This window comes from Malania oleifera, chromosome 10 (assembly GCF_029873635.1).
Source record: "Malania oleifera isolate guangnan ecotype guangnan chromosome 10, ASM2987363v1, whole genome shotgun sequence".
Lineage (NCBI taxonomy): Eukaryota > Viridiplantae > Streptophyta > Magnoliopsida > Santalales > Ximeniaceae > Malania > Malania oleifera.
The window spans coordinates 77,365,371-77,387,138 of NC_080426.1; the positions used below are offsets into that span (position 1 = coordinate 77,365,371).

Consider the following 21,768-nt stretch of genomic DNA (forward strand, 5'->3'; position numbering starts at 1 on the left):
TCTCAACACACACAACTAATACCACCAATGAGTAGGATAAACAACCAGAAGAAATATCACACACAGCGACAGGACACTGTTTCAGTCTTCAGTGAACTCAGCTACCACTGACAAACAGCCTCCAGCAATAACATATGATCATTCTCAAAGAGCCATGCATCACCAACTAAAGGGTGGGATCTTTGGAGAAAAATCCATCACCAGAAACATGATAAAATGATTTATAGAGGGATTCAAACAATATAGGACCGGTTCAGGCCAAAAACATGGCTGTATGAGGCCTCACATGCCGGTGCATGGAATCGGTGCTGCCTGCCTTCAACTGGGGCCTGAGAATGCTTGAGGGAGGCTCTGGCAATGGGATTTCACGGCTTGGCAGATCAGCAGTGTCTGTGCTTGGCCATGATGTTGGTTTTGCAAGATCTCAAGGAGTTTAATTATTCCTGAATGGCAGTGTCATCCAGGAAATTCCCAGCAACTGCTATGTCTTCTTGAAGCTGCTGTGATTGCTGGTGACTTCGTGCAGCTACTGGACTGATTTTCATGCCTATGATGGTGCTAGCAGCTCTTGTGTGGTGGTAGACATGCTTAGGATTTTGGGTTTTGTGGGTTGGTTCATAGGTGGCTTAGGCACTTAGGATTTAGGTCTGAGGATCATGTCTTGATATAATAGATCATCCTCTCTATTTATAATGTTTGTCATGTACATGTTACTAAAAAGAAAAAATGTTTGTCTGGGACTCATGGGTACCTATGGGTCTCTTTTTCTCTTGCATAACAACTCTCATCCTCGTGCAAACACGAACATGGCTGAGTTAGCAGGAGATGATGTTAAAGCGTTCAGTGCAGATCAAAGGAAAATCCTTCGATCTGAGATTGGATAAGGAGGGGAAAACCCCTTTACTGTGTGTGCTTGAGAATAATGTTTCTCGAAATAGGTGGGTCACGAAGGAGGCAGTTTCCTGGCTTGCTGATGGTTTATCAGCTTTACTTCGGTTGGAAAGGGGCTCTAGAAGCATTTGTAAGGGAAACTTCCATTGCTGCATGGTGATTAGGTGGATGAGGGTTGGGAAGTTTTTGGAATTAGGGCTGAGAGGGAAAGGTAAGAATTTTTTGGTGTTCATTCCTGGAGGTGTAAAAGGAATTCGAGGGCAAAGCTTTGTGAATGAGTTCTGCGAATTTGCCAAGGAAATTTGTCCCATTTTTTAAGGAGCAGGCATTATAAGCACTTCAGTACCCATATCGTGGAGTAAGGTGGTAATGGAAGGAAAGATAGGCAAAGGCTGTTCAAGTAGTCCACAATCAGGAAAATTGTGTCTTAGTTGCGGGTCTGATCTGCGATTGAAGGAATCGGGTGCACCGTTTCCAGATTACAGTGCTGCTCCATCGGAGGTTAACATCCATAAGGTGCAGGGTACTAGGGCCCCAGTGGTTGCTGCTAATCTTGCAGAGGCGGCTAGGGCTGCAATAGGGGATGATGAGGTTACTCATCCTGGATTGGGGCCAAGTTTGTGACAAAGGTGGTGCTTCTTTTTTAACAAAATTGAGCCATTTAATAGAATAGGACCAGTGTTTTGACAAGAATGCTGTGGGCCTTTCTCTGGATTCAAAAGAAGTCTCTTATAAACAGGGGCTTGCACAGACAGGCCTCCTATCTTAAAAAAGGCCCAGGGCAAGGATATGGGTGTTCAGGCCCTTCTCTTGAATGACCCTGTTTCTGAACAAGCCCGTTTTCCTGGACAAAATTTACATACGGTAGAGGTGGGTATTCAGCAAGATGTTAATGGCATACAAAACTTTTCTCCAGCTTTCCAAGATAAGCATAGAATGGATCAACATTCAGTCTATAATCAGGATGATTTTAATTTGGTTTTGAAATCAGTTTGTGGAGAAAATGATGATACTAATAGAAGTCTCAGATTGGCTGTTGATTCTGGTTTTTCTGAGGGATTAGTGGCTGCTGTCAGCAGCACTAATTAAAAAAATAAGAAGCTGGATTGGGTAGGAAATCTGGTGTTTCAGGATTTAATTCTGAGAAATCTAAGGGTCCTATGGTGTTTGTGCGTCAGAAGGCTGCAATGATGGGTGCGGAAATGAAGAAATTATATGAAACAGAAAGAGAGCATTCCAATGGGATAAGGCCAAAGCTTATAAGGAGGGAGAGTTGAACATTGTGGAAGATGCACTGAAGGATATAGCAAGTGATGGAGTTAGCAAAGGAAAGGAGGCTAAGAAATGGGGAGATTTTTCAGATAACAATAGTGATGACATCAGCGAGCTTGACTGGTGGCGGCTTGCTGTTGGATGAGATTCAGGAACAATAGGGATATGTTTCTGATTCCTGTGATGTTCTCAGGGGATCTATCATATGTACATCCTGCCCGGTTGGAAGGATTGGAGGGTTCCTATTTTTGAGACCAATGGGTTGGATAATAACCAGTAGCGCAATAATGGAATTTTACCTACACCAGTGGAGGTGATTTTTAGGAAGGACTTAGAAGCCCCAGATATAATGGATAAATTGGATTTAAGAATGTGGTGATGCTGGTGGAATTGAAGTGCGCTTTGATGGCTTTAAGTACAAAACGAAGAAGGGTCAGAGAGAGTTTGCAAATTTAAAGTGCTCAATGAATTATGATGGAAAAGGATTGAAAGGGGTTTTCTTGGTTAGGAGTACTTTTCAGTTATTTTTAATTTTTAATCTTTTAATTTTTAATTTTCATCTTTATTATTATTTTTTGTTTTGTTTCCGCTTTTTATTTTTTTCAGGTGGACCTCTTGTGGCCTTAGGTTGTAAGTTCTCTTTCTCAATCTAATCTTCTTTTATCATCTAAAAAAAATCTTGTCTTTCTAATCTTTCTTTTGTCATGTACATTAAAATGACCATCATACCGTTACTAACTCTTGCTTATTAACACATGGCAGTTATACTAAATAATTGAGGCTAAATAACCAGTAACCAGTGACAACTACCATATGGCTCTGTGTGTGTGTGTGAGAGAGAGAGAGAGAGAGAGAGATCATACATGTATAGTTTCTTTTGAATTCCCACTAATTGTGCAACTGACTTTCAGATGTTTAGGCATGAGTTTTTACTGGTATCTTATCCTATGTTCCATTTCTTTGTCAATTATTTAGTTCAACTTGTCAATTCTCTTTACGAACATCACATTACCCATGCAATAGAAGTAGGAACTTGCTCTTTTGTGTTCTATTTTTGGGTTATGATGCTTGAACTCAACCATATTGTTTTCAAGCATTGATATGTAGATGTTCTATTGTCTATCAAGTTCATATAGGTTTATTATGTGAATCAGTAGACTGTTAAATATTGACCTTTTTGGCAGTTATCAAGGGAACAAATTTTCTTATTTTTTTGCAGTGAATTAGAACTTAAACCACAGGGAAAGCTTACAGTGACAGTTGTGAAAGCAAATGATTTGAAGAACATGGAGATGATTGGAAAATCTGATCCTTATGTGGTTGTGCATATTCGACCACTATATAAGTACAAAACAAAGGTTATTGACAACAACCTGAATCCTGTTTGGAATCAAACATTTGAGTTGATTGCAGAAGACAAGGAGACTCAATCTCTTATTCTTGAGGTTTGATCAATCAAAGTTTTTTTCTTTAATTTTTCTTTGATATGTTCTTCTAGCCATTTATAAATTCAGGTGAAAAAAACTGCATTTTTGTTTGTCTAGGATTTAATTTCTCTGCTTAGAGTTATTTTTTGTTCATTAATAGGGCAAATGGAAATTAGATACGGCTATAGGACCAACTCCAACTTGTAAAGAGCTGCTCTTAATTCCACACCTTGGCACAGGAAACCTCGTAAAAATTTTCAGAGATGAAAATTTTATGTTGCATAGCTTGATTCTGGATTTTAAGATTTGTTTTCATGGCCCAAAAGCCCTCTAGGTTGAGGGGGAGCTTGAAGCCAGGAAGGAGGTGTAAGAAGTTGTAAGTGGTAAACATGGGCTGGGCTATATATTGAGGTTTGGTTGTTTGAGACGTTTGAAGTTCTGGAAAGAAATTGCTAACATTGTGTTGAAATTGAAGGCATTCATTGGTTAAATCAATTTTGGGAAATGTTAAGAGGCTTAATGCGAACTCAAAGTTCAAAATGTTGCAATGAAAAAATTACGTATTAAAAGTATCATATGCAGGGTTGAAGGTAGTTCAACAGTTCCTGGATTACCTTTGCTGACTAGTTTTACTTCCTTCAATATGCTTCAAAATGGGTACGTTTTTTTTTTTTTATATATTTTATTTTAATTGGTCAAATGATTGCATGCCAATATTGTAGTCTTGAAAAAGGAAAAATGTGTGTCCAACTCATTAAAGGTCTCTAAAAATTAAGTTTCATAAGATGTCCTCTCCAAATAGAAGGGTTTGTTTGAGTAGGCAGTGTATATCCTCTTTTGGTGAGGAGAGAGATGACAGAAGGAATCTTATGAAATCTAAAGAGCCCTCAAGAGGGGCTTCTCTGGAGGATGAAGGTCTTAATGTGCAGGATGAGGCTGATTTGATTGTGTATCAGGATGGGAATTGAGACGGTGCGACTTTGGATAATAACAACATGGGGATGGAAGGGGAGACAAAATCTTGGATTCCCAGAAGGTCAGATTACCATGTGGTTTTTATTGATGAGGGGTAGAAGAGTATTGAATAAAGGGCTCCTCAGTTGACAGGTCTTCTAATGCAGATGTGAGGAAAGTTAAGTTTTGGGAGGACACAGTGATGGCAGCTTTTATATCGAGGAACCTTTGACTGGGTTGAAGGTGATCTACAGAAAAGTGTTAGGTAAGGATATTATTCTATTGGGAAGAACTGGGGTTTCAAATGAGAAGAGTGAGTTGGATAGTGACATTTATTATGATGGATGGTTACTTTTCGATGAGGTTCGTGAGGTCTGATCAAACTCTTCTTTGGGAGTTTAAGGTTCAGAAAAGGATGGAATAGGCAAGGATAAGCAGACTGAGCTTGTTCGTGGTTCTTGTTTCCAACAATTGTTAGATAATAAGGGTTTGCAGTTAGCTAATTCAGAGGGACAGAACGTCTGTTTGGATGGTGGTATAAGGCAGGCCAAGGAGGGTCAAAGGGAATTGACAAGTTTGCAATGCTCTATTAACTATGATAGAAAGAGTCTGAAAATTGGCTTTCTTTGGTTGTGCTGGTTAGGTATTTGGATTGGTGGGCAGTTATGATTTGGAGTTGTTTTTATTTCTTTGTTTTTAGCTTTCTTTTCTAAGGACCTCTTGTTGTCCTCTGCTTGTGTTCTCATCCAATCTTAATACACCTTCATCTAAAAAAAAAAATGTGGGTGAAATTGCATTTTAGATTGACTTATTCATTCCCTTATTCAATGGAATAGTGATTCCTCTTCTTACAGGAGGGAGCCATTATCGTCTCTTCTTCTTCTTCTTTTTTTTTTTTTTGAGGACAATTATCACAGCCACTAAATAATATGATCCAGTTTGGAACGTCTCAAAAAACAAGTACTTATTTTAAAAAGTACTTAATTAAGTACTTGTGTCGATAATTAGTGTTTGGTTTACGCATAAATAAGTAATTATTTCAAAAAGTACTTTTCCAAACTACTTTTTTAAGAAAATAAGTATTTTTTGAAAAATTCTTTTTCTGAAAAAAATACTTATTTGAAAAAGAATGTTAGGATTCCCAAATCAATTGGAATTTCTAATTAAAATGTGTTAGGATTCCCAAATTAGTAGGGATTTCTAATTAATGCTATAATACCCAAATCAATTAGAATTTCTATTAATGTGTTATGATTCCCATATCAATTGAGATTCTATTAATGATGGGATTTTTATTTAATGTGTATTCCCAAATCAATTAGGATTGAGTCTATTAAGGACTTGGATTGTGATATTTTACGTTCTTAAAAGGAGTTGGGTTCCCTACCCATTCAAGCAATAACATAATTCAAAGCCTTTGGCTAATTTGGAAGCAAATGCTCTCGAAGTGATCAACCCTATTACTTGTTCGATTTGGGTCCACTGGATATGAGAATATTGATGGAGAGCTTGCCAAAATGTGCTAAACTAGCACTATATTAGAGTACAAGATATGATTTGGGTAGTTATCAAACTGGACTAAAAATTGGAATGAAAGCCGACTTGTAGGATCTTTTATTGAAGGTCTTTGGCCTAAAATTCGACATGAAGTCAAAGTACGTCGGCCATGGACTATGATTGCTGCAATTTCCACCCACTGCTCATAATCCTCTCGCCAAACGATTGACTTAGGATGAACATAAAGAGAGAATGACGAAGAGTTTGTGCTGGCACTGTGATGAGAAGTGACAGAGGGCACTGTTGCAAAAAGGGGCGAATTTTGATGATTGAACCAGTGGAGGAGCTAGAAGAGGTTGAGCATAATTGCACTAATTTAGATCAGGAAGGTATGGAATTTGATTGTAATGATGAATCTATCATTTCCTCAGTTCATGCTTTAGCTGGGTATGCTAATCCTCAAACCATGAAAATTAATGACTTCCTAAAATGCCAACTTGTTACTATCTTAATTGAGATGGGTAGTATTAATAATTTCATGGACACTGTCTAAAATTGCTAAACAACTAGCCTATCTTGTGGAGTGATGTGAAAAATCTGATGTGAAGGTTGCAGATGGAAAGACGTTGACATGTTAGAGCAAGTATCCAAAGGTTAAACTTACTATGCAGAATCATGGTTCTATGTTGATTTCCTTTTGCTCCCACTGACTATGAAGTGGTTTTGAGTATTGCATGGTTAAGGACTATAGGTAATATAGCTTGGAATTTTTCTAAATTGGTTGTGAAGTTCACTGTGAATGGCCAAAGCATGGTTGTCAAATCAAGATTCTAGTCGTGAATTAAAATTCCAATTTTGGGAATCGACAATTGAATCGAATCGAATCATAAGATTCAATTCTAAAATGACATGCATATATTGAAACAATTAACCTAAAAAATGATAACAATTGAGCAAATTACTAAAAGACGAAATCTTAACAACAAAATGAAACAAGTGTACAGCCATAGCGGGTGAGTGTTGTGCCGCTTCTTCTCAATGGAAGGACACTGTACTCCTTTAGAGTGAAGAATGATTTCGTGAAGACAACATAAGACCTAAAATCCTATTTTCTCCTCCCCTTTTTAGTATAAAAATGACATAGACAAGGAATGAAAGGTAATCATGTAAAAATAAAATCTATTAAAAAAGAGAGAAAAATTTTGTTTTGGAGGTCAAACTAATTAGGCTTGTCAAGATATGATAGGTTTAGAATTATGTGAAATCGATGGATTCGGATTGAATCATTAAATTCATGAGGTGAATTGATACATTTGACAATGATTTTTTTCTTAAGATTTTCTAGTAAGATTCAAATCAATCTAGTGTAGAAGTGAATTGAATTGTATGAATCGAATTGCGAATAGTAAGATTCTAACAACTACCAGCTAGAGAATGACTATTAAGGGCAAATGTTGTGGCAATGTCACTATAGTTTCTAGCCATTATATGGAGAAGCTCCTTAGAAAGGAGCGACATGGTTTCGTGGTTCAACTTCAAGTGCCAAAGGAGTTACAACATCAATTTGGCTAGGATGAAAAGTTAGAATCATAATTTTTTGACCTATTTGTGGAGCCATAGAGATTGCCACCTCAAGGAATACATTATCACCGCATTCCTTTGCCAAGTAATCTCCCTACTAACATCCATCCTTGTCACTATCCTTAATTTCAAAAATCAGAAATAGAAAAGATAGTGAAATGTTAGATGTTGGCATTACTCAACCAAGTGTCGGTCCATATTCTTCTCCTGTCTTATTGGTGAAGAAGAAGGATGGCTCTTGGTGGATGTGTGTTGATTATTGAGCACTGAACAAGAACACTATGAAGGATAAATATCCTGCCCCATTGTGGATGAATTGTTAGATGAGTTGGGACGTGCCCAATAGTTGCCAAACTCGCCTTGAGATCAGGTTATCACTAGATTCGGGTACACGAGGATGAAATTCAAAATAATGCATTTAGAACTCATGATGCCCATTACGAGTTCTTGGTTATGGCTTTTGGGTTAATCATTGCGCCTTCTACCTTCCAAAGTCTCATGAATGACATTTCCCAACCTTACCTACATAAGCGTGTTCTCAAAATTTTTGATGATATCCTGGTATATAGCTCATCTCTTGAAGATCATTTATGTTATATGCGAACTGTACTCACCACTCTTCATGAGCATCATTTGTTTGTCAAGAAATCTCAATGAAGTTTTTCTTGACTGCATGTGGAATACCTTGAGCATATTTTTTCCCAAGAAGGTGTTTTAGTTGACCTTTCTATCAATTGACCCTTCTAAAATACAAGCGATGACAGATGGGCTCCATAAACAATCAAATTGCTGCGAGGATTTATGGGGTTGATAGGTTACTACTACAAGTTTGTGAAGTATTGTGGAAGATTAGCACTCCACTTACCACTCTACTTAAAAAGGATGCATTCAAATGGAGTGAGGAAGCTGAAGATGCCTTTGTCAAGATAAATCATGTAATGTCCACCACACCAGTTCTTGCCTTGCCAAATTTCAACAAGATGTTCATCACTGAGTTTTATGCATCAGGAGCTGGCATTGGTGCAATTTTAATGCAAGATGGATTCCTTATTGCTTTTACTAGTAAGGCTCCTCCATCCCACTTCAACATGTCTGTTTATGACAAAGAGATGCAAACCATTGTGCGTGCGGTTACAAAGTTGACAAGGTTGTTGATGGTTGAGCTCCTCTTGTTCTTGCTAGGTATTTAGTTGGATCATCTAGAATTGATCAAGTTGACAAGGAGTCACATGATCATGACAAAGTGATTTAGCTCAAGCTCGTATGAAATAGTAAGCTGATAAGCACCATAGTGAAAGGAAATTCTCAGTGTTCGAGATTGAGTATTTATGTGGCTACAACCCCTATAGACAAATATCAGTGACTACTTGTTCTTCAATGAAGTTGTCTCCTTAGTTCTATGGGCTTTATAAGATCGTGGAACGTATAGGCCTTGTGGCTTATTGGCTCCGCTTACCAACAGTTTCTAAGGTACATCTAGTTTTTCTTATCTATTGCCTTAAAAAGAAGTTAGGGCTGCAAGTTATTGTGCAACGCCACTTGTTTGATATTGCACCTACTAGTGAGGTTCAAGTGCAATCACAAGCAATTCCGGACCACCGAGTGGTCAAACATAGAAGTCGAGACATCATAGAAGTTTTAGTTCGTTGGTTTCACTTACTAGCTGAAGACGCAACTTGGGAAACTTATCAATCCGTGGAGGAGAAATTCTCAGAGTTTATGCTGCTCAACCTTGAGGACAGGGTTGATTTGAAGGAAGCGGGAATGTTTGGATTTCCAAATCAATTTGGATTTCTATTTAATGTTATGATTCCTAAATCAGTTGGGTTTCTAAGTAATGTGTTATGATTCCTCTATCAATTGAGATTCTATCTAATGTTGGGATTTCTATTTAAATGTTAGGATTCCCAAATCGATTGGGATGGAGTCCATTAAGGACTTGGACTGGGATATTTTACATTTCTAGTAAGAGTAGGGTTCTCCATCCTCTATAAATGTAATCCTATGGGGCTTTTGCGTTCAAGCAATAACATAATTCATTGCCTTCGCCTAATTTGGAGGCGGATCCCCTCAAAGTGATCAACCCTATTTTCTCTTTCTATTTTCCATCATTTCAATTTCCCCAATTTCTCCACGATAAAACACTAGGGTCTTATCAAAGTACTTATAATTGTTGTAATTCTAGACTAATTTTAGATAAGTACTTATTTTTTACAAAGTACTTCTCCACCAGTAGTTCTAGACAATAATTATGAACAAACACAAGTTGACCGTCTCTCCACTGTGCCATTGCTGATAATACTAATAATGATAAACAATAACAGTAACAATAATAACAAAAATAATAACAATTAAAACATTAACGATATAACAACAATAACGAACAATAACAATAATAATAATAACAACCAAAATAACAACAATAATCTAGTGGGCATTTTGGCAGTCAAATACCTAGGCCTCCCTCTTGTAACCAAGAGGGTGAGCAGGTGGGACTGACCTACTGGTTAAAATAATTTCTTCTGCAATTCATTCATATCCCTTTTCATGTGTTGGGATATTATAATTTCTTGAGTGTTCAAGCTTATTGGTCTTCTGCATTATTTCTTCATGATTTTGTGATTAAGGAGATTGAGAAGCGATTCAGACCTTCCTTTGGAAAGGATATGAGCAACACTCAATGCCGAAAGGTTAAATTGATGATGTTTGTAAACCATTGGATGAAGGTGACTTGAGCTTGATTCTCATTTCTGAATGGAGAGCAGCTTTGCTCTCAAATTGCCATGGTTTATCTGTTTCTGTGGGTTGCCTAAGTTCATTCTTACAAGTTAAAAGGCAGGAGTATCTGGGCAATGAAGCCCTCCTTAAATAGTACTTGGAGGAAAATTCAATAATGCCAAACATTTGGCTTACCCCTGCTTTAAAGTAAATGTTGGAAATGGCAAAGAAACTTTCTTCTATGACAAATGGATCCCCAAAACTGCCTTTCTGGACTCTGTTGATGCTTTTCTTCCCATAATGAATTTTGAGGACCACGTAACATGGCTGCTCTCTTCCTCAAGTCTCTTCTTCAAATATGCTTGGAATCTAGTTAGGGCCAAGAGTGTTGTCCCTTGGAGCTTCTCAAATTTGGTTTAATCTCTTCAACCCTAAGCATTCCTTTATTGCCTGGGTGCTGCACCATGATTCTTGTTCCATTCCTTGAACCATAACATTCCTCCTTCTATGTAACATTGGGTGGAACCATGACTACTCAACCTAGATTCTCTTATGTGCACATTCCATATGGCTATTTACTGATCATATGAAAAATTGCCGAATTGTTTAGGATGATGCGTTGATTAAGTCTTTAAGTAGTCAGATTTGCCAAAATGAAAAGTACATTAGTTTGGATCTTGGTTAAGGAATCAGTTGAATGAAGGTAAGGCTACCCACAGTCCACCCTTTTTGGAGCCTAGTATATATAGGTGCATCTGCTTGAGTTGACCTAAATATTTGCGTATATGTACTTTTTTGGGTGGGCATTGGGTTTGGGAGTGCTGGTCATTTTTGAGATTTCTTTTACTATTGCTACATGTCGTTTGCAGCCATACAATTAAGAATGTTATCTAACTAAAGCTCCATTTGTTTACTTGTAAAATTGGAGTTGGAAATTGTTAGAGTGCAAAATGATATTTTCGGTGGTGGATTTTTCTATAAAATGTTGATAGTAAGTAGAACTTTTTATGCTTAGTTTAGTGGACCCAACTCCATTCCCCTCGTCCCTTGCAAGGGATTCCCAAACAAAACAAAAGGATTGTTTCTAGTGTAAAATATCTTGTATCATTTTTCTAGAGCAACTTGTTTTGCATTAACTGTAGGTATGCAATGGCTTCCACCTTGCAACTAAAAGTTGGATCTAGCAAGGTTGCTCATATCTCAAAGCCACTAAGCTCATCTTCTTTCTTCTTTGCCTTTTTTATGGTCCAAGGGTTGAACATGCAGAACTTTGATCAACATCTTCGTAAGGGCTGTGTAAGCTAGATTCAAGTGCCTTCTTGGCACTTTTTTTGGCATTTGACGGTTGGCACCACTCCATCCCTAAGATTTGGGAGCATTGAATACCCAATAATCATTTTCAATGTAGAAATAAGTTCTGAATTCAAACATATGATTGTTATCAAGAAACTTGTGGACTCCCGGGGGAAGTTTTTACCAAGGATTCCCCGCAGTGGTGGGGGGGGGGGGGGGTGGAAGGAAGCCTCAGGCTGGTGGGTTTTCTGCAAATCATTGAAAGGTGATAAAGGTAAAATACAACAAAATGCACAGCATATTCTAGATTCTTTTTGGTAAAAATTGTGGATCTATAGATATAGTGAAGCAAGAGGGCAAGAGTCTCGTGTATAATGGGCTTCCAAATGAGCCTAGTCATGCAAAGACTGTAAAGAATGGAAGTATTCTAGTGATTGGAGATGGGATAATTTTGGTGGCACCGGTTGGGAAATTCAGCAAGTCAAGTCGTCGAATTTGGAATCATGAATTTCAAAGGGAGTGATTTTTGGGTAGTATCAAGGCCCAAATTTGGTTTTAATTTTAAGAAATATTCTCCTAAGGGTAATGGATTGAGTTATGGGCCGAAGGTAATTAAACTTGAGAATAAATTTTACATTATATGTTTTGGGCCAGGAGGCCTTACTATGAAGTTCATATTTCCGATGAGCCCAAGGAAAATGGGTGGACCTAGCTTGGGTGGGAAAAAAAAAATTTTGAAGCAACTAAAAGTCCAGAATTGTCTAAGGGGCAGGTTCACAGCAGTTGGGGAAAATGAGAGTAGCCTTAGAAGGGACATCGGAGGCATGAGCAAAATTGAGTAGGGGGGTTGATTAAGCAAAAATGGTTCCTAGTAACATTTCAACCACCTTAGAATAATCACATAGAGTCCTGCAAGAGCAGAAAGGGATAGGTGTTGCTGTGTCTTCAATTCCTCATACCAAAAGAGATGGACATAGGTTTACAAAAGATTTTACAGGTTGCAATTTGGGAAGCTTATGCAAAGAAGGCTGCAGCCACAGAGAATATTTTGGAAGGCAATGCAACATCCAACAAGGATACATGTAAGGAGTCGAGTATGGAAAATATAGATTCTAACAAGCAAAGATGCAGCCACAGGGTGGAATCGAAAATTCTATAGATGGATCCTACATTGAAGTGGACGAATGGTATAAAGAAGACAACAATCTACTACTGAAACTCATTCAGGAATCCAAAAATGTGGAGAATGCAGAGGCTGTTGAAGAACTAGAGAATTATCTGGATAAGTTTCCAATTGTAATCTCAAAGCAAGATGCACTTACGAAGGAGTTAAGGGACTTCTACCTATTCTCCTTTTTAAAATTAATCTGGAAGATGTTTTCAAATTCTTCAATAGGTTCACAAAATCTTTTCATATTGTTGAGGACGTGGACTTCATTCTATTCTCAATTCTTTTATTAATCTTAAATCGAGGTTTGTAGGTAAGGCGGACAATCGGAAATCACATGAGTTTCTAGATAGAATGGGGTGCTCTATAGTGATACCTTTAGGCCAGGTTGTTAAGATTGTTGTTTCCCCTAGAACCTATGAAAGGAAAAGAAAAGAAAGTGGAGAAAGAATTGCAAAAAATTGGCCTCTAATATAGACTATGAAGGGGAGAAGGATATAAGAGTTAGGGGCAGTTAGGTAGTATAATGAAGATCTTGAACTGGAATATTAGGGGTTTGGGTTGGCTTGTTAAATGTTGTCAAATTGAGGATATTATAGTTAAGGTTGTCCCAAACATTGTTCTGCGTCAAGAGTCTAAAATGGAGGTGGGTTAGCCTCTACTGATTCCTTCAGCGGTATCATGATCATTTGTGACACCAAATTTGCTCACAATTGGATGTTCTTGTTAGATTACAATTTTACCTAAAAACTTAAGTTGTTAGGTTGTGGGCCAACACTGTATATCAGGCTTTAATACCCTCACGAATGAGAGATAAACACATGATAAATAACACCCAGGAGAGGAAATATAATAATTTTTTAAACACTACACAACAAACACATGCTACAAGATTAGAACCTAGGACCTCTTGGTAACTAGATCTAATATCATGTTAGATTACCACTTTACCTAAAAGTATAAGTTGTTAGGTTGTGGGCCAACAATGTATATCACGCTTTAATAGTTCTCACTAGTTCTTTTTATTTGTCTATCCCTTTAGATGTCATAGGTAGGGCCCAGTGGTGGTTTACCTCGGTTTATGTACTGAATGATCCTAGGCTGAGAGGAATTTTGTGGGATGAATTAGCTCAATTTATGGCATGTACGCTCCCTGCCCTTGCCCCCGTGCCTCGACTCACAGTGGCTTTTGAAAGGATGATTTTAATGTCATTAGATCCACTAATAAGAAATTGTGAGGCTCCAAAATTACCTCAAACATAAGGGGATTCATTACTTTTATCAGGGAGTGTGATTTAAGGGATACTCAATTTATTCTTAAGGATTTAGGGAGTGATTGATATACTAGTTGAGAAGGGACACATTTCTAAGGACATTGGAAGATGAATCCAATTCTCTAATGAATTTGAACAATTTGTTCAAGGGAATAGATGAGTTGGAGGCAAAAATCTCGAATGATTTGGATCAAGAGTGGAGATTGTAACTCTAGACTTTTCCATAGGCTGGGAATGGTAGGAGAAGAAGGAATTTTATTAATGATCTTGAGCATGATAAAGAGGTTATTATAGATCTTGACCATATTGCGGGGTTGATTACTAATTTTTATACGAATCTCTTTAGAGGAGGATAGGGTGAGAGTTTTGGTTAAGGGGTTGGATTGGTTTTATCTGTAAAGTAGTTTGCCTAGAGACCTTTGGAGGAATAGGTGATTAAGAGCTTAATTTTGAGATGGATAGAGAGAAGACTCTTGGGCCAGATGGTTTTATTATGGATTTCCTTTTAGGATTTTTAGGAGACCTCTAAGGGAGATTTTCTTAAAGTTTTCTTGAATTCTTTGACAATGGAGTGGTAGGAAGGCGTACGAATTCTACTTTATTCCCCTGGTGCCTAAAAAAGATTATGTGGTTAAAGTCAAGGACTTTAGACCAATTAGCTTGGTATGAGTGTTTATATGATTTTGAATAAGGTGTTATCTAAGAGCATGGCTACAATTCTAGAGGACAATATTTCCTTTAGCTAGAGTGCTTTTGTAGGTGATAGACAGATCCTAGATGCTGCTTTAATTTTCTTTTATATTTCTAAATGAAATATTTAACTTAAATAGAATTATAAATAGCTCAAAATGAATATAGTATATTTGCTTCCAAAAGAAATTGAAGAATTTCTTGGGAATCCTACAAGATCCATTTGTTCTTTATAGAGCAAAAGAAAGAAGTACATAATTCTCGTGTTCTTAAGAATTTATCTTCTTAACTTGGACTTTATGTACATATTCACATAAAATAGATAATATTTGCTTGGTATGGATAATTAACTTGCTGTTATCAATTATCTGCGGGCAAAATATAAAATGTCCTAGCCAAACAATCAGGTTTTAGGGCATACAACTTACGAAATGAAGGAAAGATATATTTTTTCTTGTAAAAGAACTAGTGATGTTCATGCTGCAAAACCTTCTATACTGGAGCAATTGGAATGAAAGTCAGAGTTTAAGGGTCTACTATATTTAAGTGTTGTTGTGATGTGGCTTTATTTTTTAAGACAATATGTTAAGTGCTTCTACATCAACATCTGTGTGTGTGAGAGAGAGAGAGTGATGCTAGCTGAAAGTTTTGTTTTTATTTTATTTTATGCTGTTAGCACATGATATTTGCTATTATTTATGCAAACTATGCTTATGGATGCCTTAGGTTTTTGATGAGGACATTGGGCAAGACAAGCGATTGGGCATAGCAAAATTACCTTTGACTGGGCTAGAAGACGAAACTCCAATGGATATTGATTTAAGACTGCTACCTTCACTCGATATGCTTAAAATAAAAGATAAGAAGGATAGAGGAACCCTTATGATAAAGGTAGACATTTTGATCTAATATTTATAAATTCTTCATCTATAGTTTATTATTGTTCCCTCATAAATCTTTTATGGCTTCTCTCTGCATTTTTTCTTTTTAAAGCTATTTTTCCTATTTATTGATATGGCTGCTGGCACTATAGTGGTATCATTTATGTTATGCTTGCAGTGTTGTTTGTGATACGATGCTTACAGAGTGATATATTAGAATATTAGCATTTTGTTAGGTTTTTATGTCTCTTAGTTTTCACTATAGTAGAAGCAATTAAATATGTTAGGATTTGTTAGCTTAGCCATGGCCATATATTCAGACTTAGCACTCGATCAAGTCACAGTAGTTTGGTTCTTATTAATAGAGTATGGTGATAGGATACAAAGTGATCTAGTTCACATCGCTGAAGGCCTACTGGTACAAATACTCTAGACCTACCATACCATGCTCTAGGAGATTGCTTTAGACCATATAAGGATTTTTCTTAGGCAACACACCAATGCATACTCCCCTTGAGCAACAAATCCAAGTGGTTTCTCCATATTCCTCCTTTTGAAGATCACCATGGAGGAATGCATTTTTTTACATCTAATTGATGCAGAGGCCATGACAAGTTGTGGCTAAGGCAATGAACAAACCAAGGCAAGTTACAACCATGGAGAATGCATCAAAATAATCCAAATTGTACATATATCATTTAAAAATAAAGACAAGCCTTCAAACGAGCTACAAAACAGGATTAACCTTTGTAGCATACACCTAGCGACAACCAACCACAGACTTATCACCCTATAACTAATAGCTTTATATGATAGAAAATTGTATCTATGATATTTTTGAATTTTCTATTTTGTTTGATATAAAGTTTTAGAGTGAGTTAGTTATTATGGGGGGCAGTAGAAGGGGTAGGGGTAGACCTAAAATAACTTAGAAGAAGATAGTGACTAAGGATTTAATAGCCTTGAATCTGTCAAAAGAAATAGTCCATGATCACATAAATTGGCGGAAAAGGATTCATATAGCGGACCCCACCTAGTGGAACTTAAGGCTTTATTTTGTTGTTGTATTTGATATAGAGTTTTCTTCATAACTTGTTCATAATGAATTAATTAGACTTTTAAATATAAATCCCCTTGGTTTAATTTTGTTATTGTGGACCATACAATGTTGATTGACTTCATTTTTCCATTCTTCTGGTACTAATCTAGACCATCTAATCAGAGATAAGTTGTATTGGCAATGACCCCTTAAACCAATTTTCCATTGACTTGTTTTAGAATTCTGAAGTTTCTTATGCCTTAGTTAAAGAGGTACCAATTGATATAGTACTAACAAAATGTTAAACATGAGGTTGACAAGAAATTGTTGCAAAAAAACCATAGTGTTGATTAAGGTGCAATCCCAAGAGAGGGGGTGAATTGGATATAAAAAAAAATTAAACCACTTAGTTTCTTTTTACACACTTCTTTTCAATTTATCAACTACTTCTTGTTGCTCAATTATGTATGAGTGTGGCAATCCTATCTATGCATGCAATATACTCAATTTAAATATAATGCAAAAAATAAAGAGTAAAAGGAAGAGAGAAGACAAATGCGATTTTATGAGGTTCAGCCGACTTGGCCTACGTCCTCGCCTTGAGCAACCACTCAAGGATTCACTAAAAAAAAAATCCTGCTCCTTAAAGTGGGACAGAGCTTCCCTTACAAATCGCTGCTTACAAGAGGTACAACTCTCTCCTTATCCGCTGCTCACAAGAGGTACAGCTTCCTTCTCACACCCGGTTCACAACCCGAACCATGTTTACAATGAAATATGAAAATAACACTCAAAACAATGCTTCTAACAAAAGCTTGTGAGTACAATTCAATTTCCTAGCACATTAACATATAATATAACTTGAAACTTGTGAATGTATGAAAACGGTAAACTCGTTTTATGTATGATATGCTTGAACACACAAATCCCTATTTAATCAAAACTCCCAAGTGAAAATATATTTGAAATGCCTTGGAGTCAACTAGGGTTTTTGATTCACTTTGTAAAGATACACAAGTATATTTGAAGTGAGCTATTTAACAAAACTTTGACTTGAATACAACTTAACAAAAATCACAAAGTTTTCCTTCAAGTTCCAATATTTTAATCAAAGTAGGTTTTTCAATAAGAAGCCCTATGAACAATATATATATATATATATATATATATATATATATGTGTGTGTGTGTGTGTGTGTGTTTATATACTTCTTGAATCACAAATCAATCAACTAGGCTAACAAGTTTTTCTCAAGACATGATCTTTTCAAAAATCAGTTTTTATATGTGAATACACACTCAAGATCAAAACCTCTTTGTAATGATAAACACGTAAAGAGATGAGAGGTTCTTGAAAAGTAATAACTTGAAAAATCAAACCTTAATACTGGATTGAACTTTAGTTGGATGAATGAATACCCTTTGATTTCAGTAGAGATTTGCCTAAAAGAAGATGGAAGGAGTGCAGAAAATCAGCTCTAGGGTTCAAGTCTTGCAATGAGATGTATATTTTTCTTGTTGTGTGTCTTAGCTTGCTTCTAGGGTTTAGACATTTAATATGTATAGTAAATGACCCTTAGAATTGATCTCAGCCGTTGGATCAATCAAATGGCTCGCGAGTTCACTTAATAAAAATCTGGTTTTTAGCAGCCCTGCGACTTCAGGCACCTGAGGGTAAAGGTCCAAGCGACCGAAGTTCCTTAAGCCTTGAAAAATCACGTTGGAATACAGGGTCAAGCGACCGAAGTGGTGACTTCAGGCTCCTGAAGTGTCAACTTCAGGCGCCTGAGGTTCCAAGGTCAGGCGACCGAGGTACCTCTGTCAAGTTCTGTCTTTCCCGTTTAATTCTTCAGGCGACTGAACTTAATCTTCAAGCAACCGAAGAAATTCTTCAGGCTACTGAGGTTTGAGTTCAGGCGACCAAAGTCCCCATTTTCTCAAATTTTCATTTCTAATTAAAAATCTGCTTGGCTCCTTTTCTTGGGTTTTTCATAAAACATATTTTTCCATGATTTTGAAAACATTTCAAGGTCCATGAGAGTTTCCTAATGATGTACATGAAATGCATGAATCCTAAAACCATTCTAAGTTATAATGAGCCTCAAATTAAATCATACGAAAATGTAAGTACATGAATTCTAAATACTCTTTCTCAAGATATTCTTGAATTTTGCCGCTTGCATCTTGATTCTCGTACTCTTTGAGTTCCATGGATCTTGCCAAGATTTGTTGACTTTCCGTGCATGCTTAGTGTAAGTCCTGTTCACAAACTCAATGCACAAATCAAATACAAGTGATTTGTCATTATCAAAACAAGATTGGACTCGTAGAGTCAACAATCTCCCCCTTTTTGATGATGACAAATGCACGAGCAAAAATATATATATATATAATGGGTTACGCCTAGCAAGGCTCCCCCTCAATTAATGCTCAGATTCATATACACAATATTTAGCTCGAATCCAAATGAGATATGAAATATGCTCATGATGTTCAACTATGGCATCATTACAATTTCTCCCCCTTTGCATAGCATTAATAACAGTTTTTGCTCATTCTTTTTTGCTTTTGATTTTTGTGTGTTATTATTTTTTCTCCCCCTTTTGACATCAACAAAAAGGTGTATAATAACTAAATCAAGAGTAAACGTACCCTTATGTTCTTCTCCCCTTAGAAACTTTACGGTTTTGAAATGTGTCCAATTGTTGATACCAAATATTGAATAATGCAGATACCAAGTGATGATTATTAAGTGATGTTGCTCCCCCTTAATTATATCATCTAAAAAGATTCTAAGCAACCTCTCGACTATGCATGAGACCTAATTCACGTCTAATTTGTATAAATCTATCCTCCACAAGTGGTTTCGTGAATATATCGGCCCATTGTTCATCCGTGCATACAAACTCAAGTCTTACATCCCCTTTTTGTACATGGTCACGAAGAAAGTGATGTCGTATTTCTATGTGCTTAGTTCGTGAATGTAATATGAGATTCTTTGAGATATTTATTGCACTCGTATTATCGCATCTTATGAGAATTGTTTCATATTTTAATCCAAAATCCTTCAGTTGTTGCTTCATGTAAAGCGTTTGAGCACAACAACTACCTGCCGCTATGTATTCAGCTTCAGCTGTGGAAAGAGCGACTGAATTTTGTTTCTTGGAAAACTAAGAGACCAAGGAGTGTCTTAAGAAGTGACAAGTACCACTAGTGCTCTTCCTATCCACTTTACTACCCGCATAATCAGCATTTGAATAACTAAGAATCTCAAATAATGTGTGCTTAGGATACCATAACCTAATGTCCACGGTTCCTATCAAATATCTAAGTATACGTTTAACAGCTAGCAAGTGAGACTCTTTTGGAGCAGACTGAAATCTTGCGAACAAACATACGCTAAACATTATATCTGGTCTACTGGCAGTCAGGTATAACAAGCTACCTATCATTCCACAATATAGTTTGACATCTACTGGTATACCTTGTTCATCTGTATCTAATTTCAATGAAGTGCTCATAGGTGTACCTAGTATTTTTCCGTCTTCCATGTTAAATTTTTTGAGTAGGTCTCTAATATACTTTGATTGATTTATGAATATTCCATGATTTGCTTGTTTAATCTGAAGTCCTAGGAAGAAATTTAGTTCACCCATCATGCTCATCTCAAATTCATTTTGCATTGTATTGGCAAATTCATTACACAATTCTTTATTAGTAGCGCCAAAGATGATGTCATCTACATATACTTGCACTAGGAGAATATCATTTTTCTTAGCCTTTATGAACTAGGTTGTATCTATCTTTCCTCTTATAAATCTATTTTCTAATAGAAAACCGCTTAGCCTTTCATACGAAGCTCTAGGAGCTTGCTTTAAACCGTACAAGGCTTTCGTCAGTCTATAAACATGATCTGGATTCTTATGATTTTCAAAACCTGGGGGTTGTTCTACATACACTTCCGCATTTATGTAGCCATTTAAAAATGCGTTTTTCACGTCCATTTGATATAGCTTGAAATCCTTAAAAGCTGCGTATGCTAATAACATTCGTATGGCTTCCATCCTAGCTACTGGGGCAAATGTTTCTTCAAAATCTATACCTTTTTCTTAATTATATCCCTAAGCTACTAATCTAGCCTTATTTCTCACAACTATTCCATTTTCATCTTTCTTATTCGTATATATCCATTTGGTCCCTATGATTGATTTATCCTCTGGTCTGGGAACTAAAGTCCATACTCTATTTCTTTCAAATTGATTTAATTCCTCTTGCATGGATAGCACCCAAGATTCATCCTCTATAGCTTCACTCACATTCTTAGGTTCTTCTTGTGATAAAAATGCACAATGACTCATCATGTTCCTAAGAGAGGAGCGAGTGGATACTCCACGTAATGGTTCACCTATTATTTGATCTATGGGATGATTCTTTATGTATTTCCATTCTCTAGGTGGTTCATTAGCCTCATTTGTAGTTTGATCAATTTTAATGGATGGTTCATTAAGTTCAATTTTCTTTTCTGAATCATTCTCAATTGATAGTTCTTTTCGTTCCTTGTTTAATTCAGGTTCATCTTCATCAATTCTTTTAAAGAATGGATTTGTCTCATCAAACACTACATGAATAGATTCTATGACCGTCAATGTTCGTTTATTATATACTCTATAGGCTTTACTATCTAAGGCATACCCTAGGAAGATACCTTCATCAGATTTTACATCGAATTTTCCTAAATGCTCATTATCTCTAAGCACAAAACACTTACAGCCAAAAACATGAAAATATGATATGTTTGGTCTATGGCCATTCCATAACTCGTAAGGAGTCTTATTAAGTGATGGTCAAATTAGAACTCTATTTAGTACATAGTAGGCGGTATTCACTGCCTTGGCCCAGAAGTATTTGGGTAATTTATGTTCGTTGAGCATAGTTTTGGCCATTTCTTGTATAGATCTATTCTTTCTTTCAACTACGCCATTTTGTTGAGGTGTTCTAGGAACTGAAAAATTATGGGCAATTCCTAATGAGTTACAATAGTCTTCCATGCCTTGATTTTTAAACTCTCTATCCCTATCACTTTG

General features: G+C 36.6%; 1 protein-coding gene across 2 annotated transcripts in view; it reads left to right on the top strand.

Annotated features, from left to right (window-relative positions):
• Window positions 1-21,768, top strand: part of LOC131167045 (calcium-dependent lipid-binding protein) — a 100,300-nt gene that overhangs the window by 67,394 nt on the left and 11,138 nt on the right. For both annotated transcript variants that reach the window (XM_058125800.1, XM_058125799.1), the window contains exons 10-11: window positions 3,383-3,608; window positions 15,492-15,656. In XM_058125800.1, coding sequence (XP_057981783.1) covers window positions 3,383-3,608; window positions 15,492-15,656 — 391 coding nt within the window. The remainder of the gene's footprint in view (window positions 1-3,382; window positions 3,609-15,491; window positions 15,657-21,768) is intronic.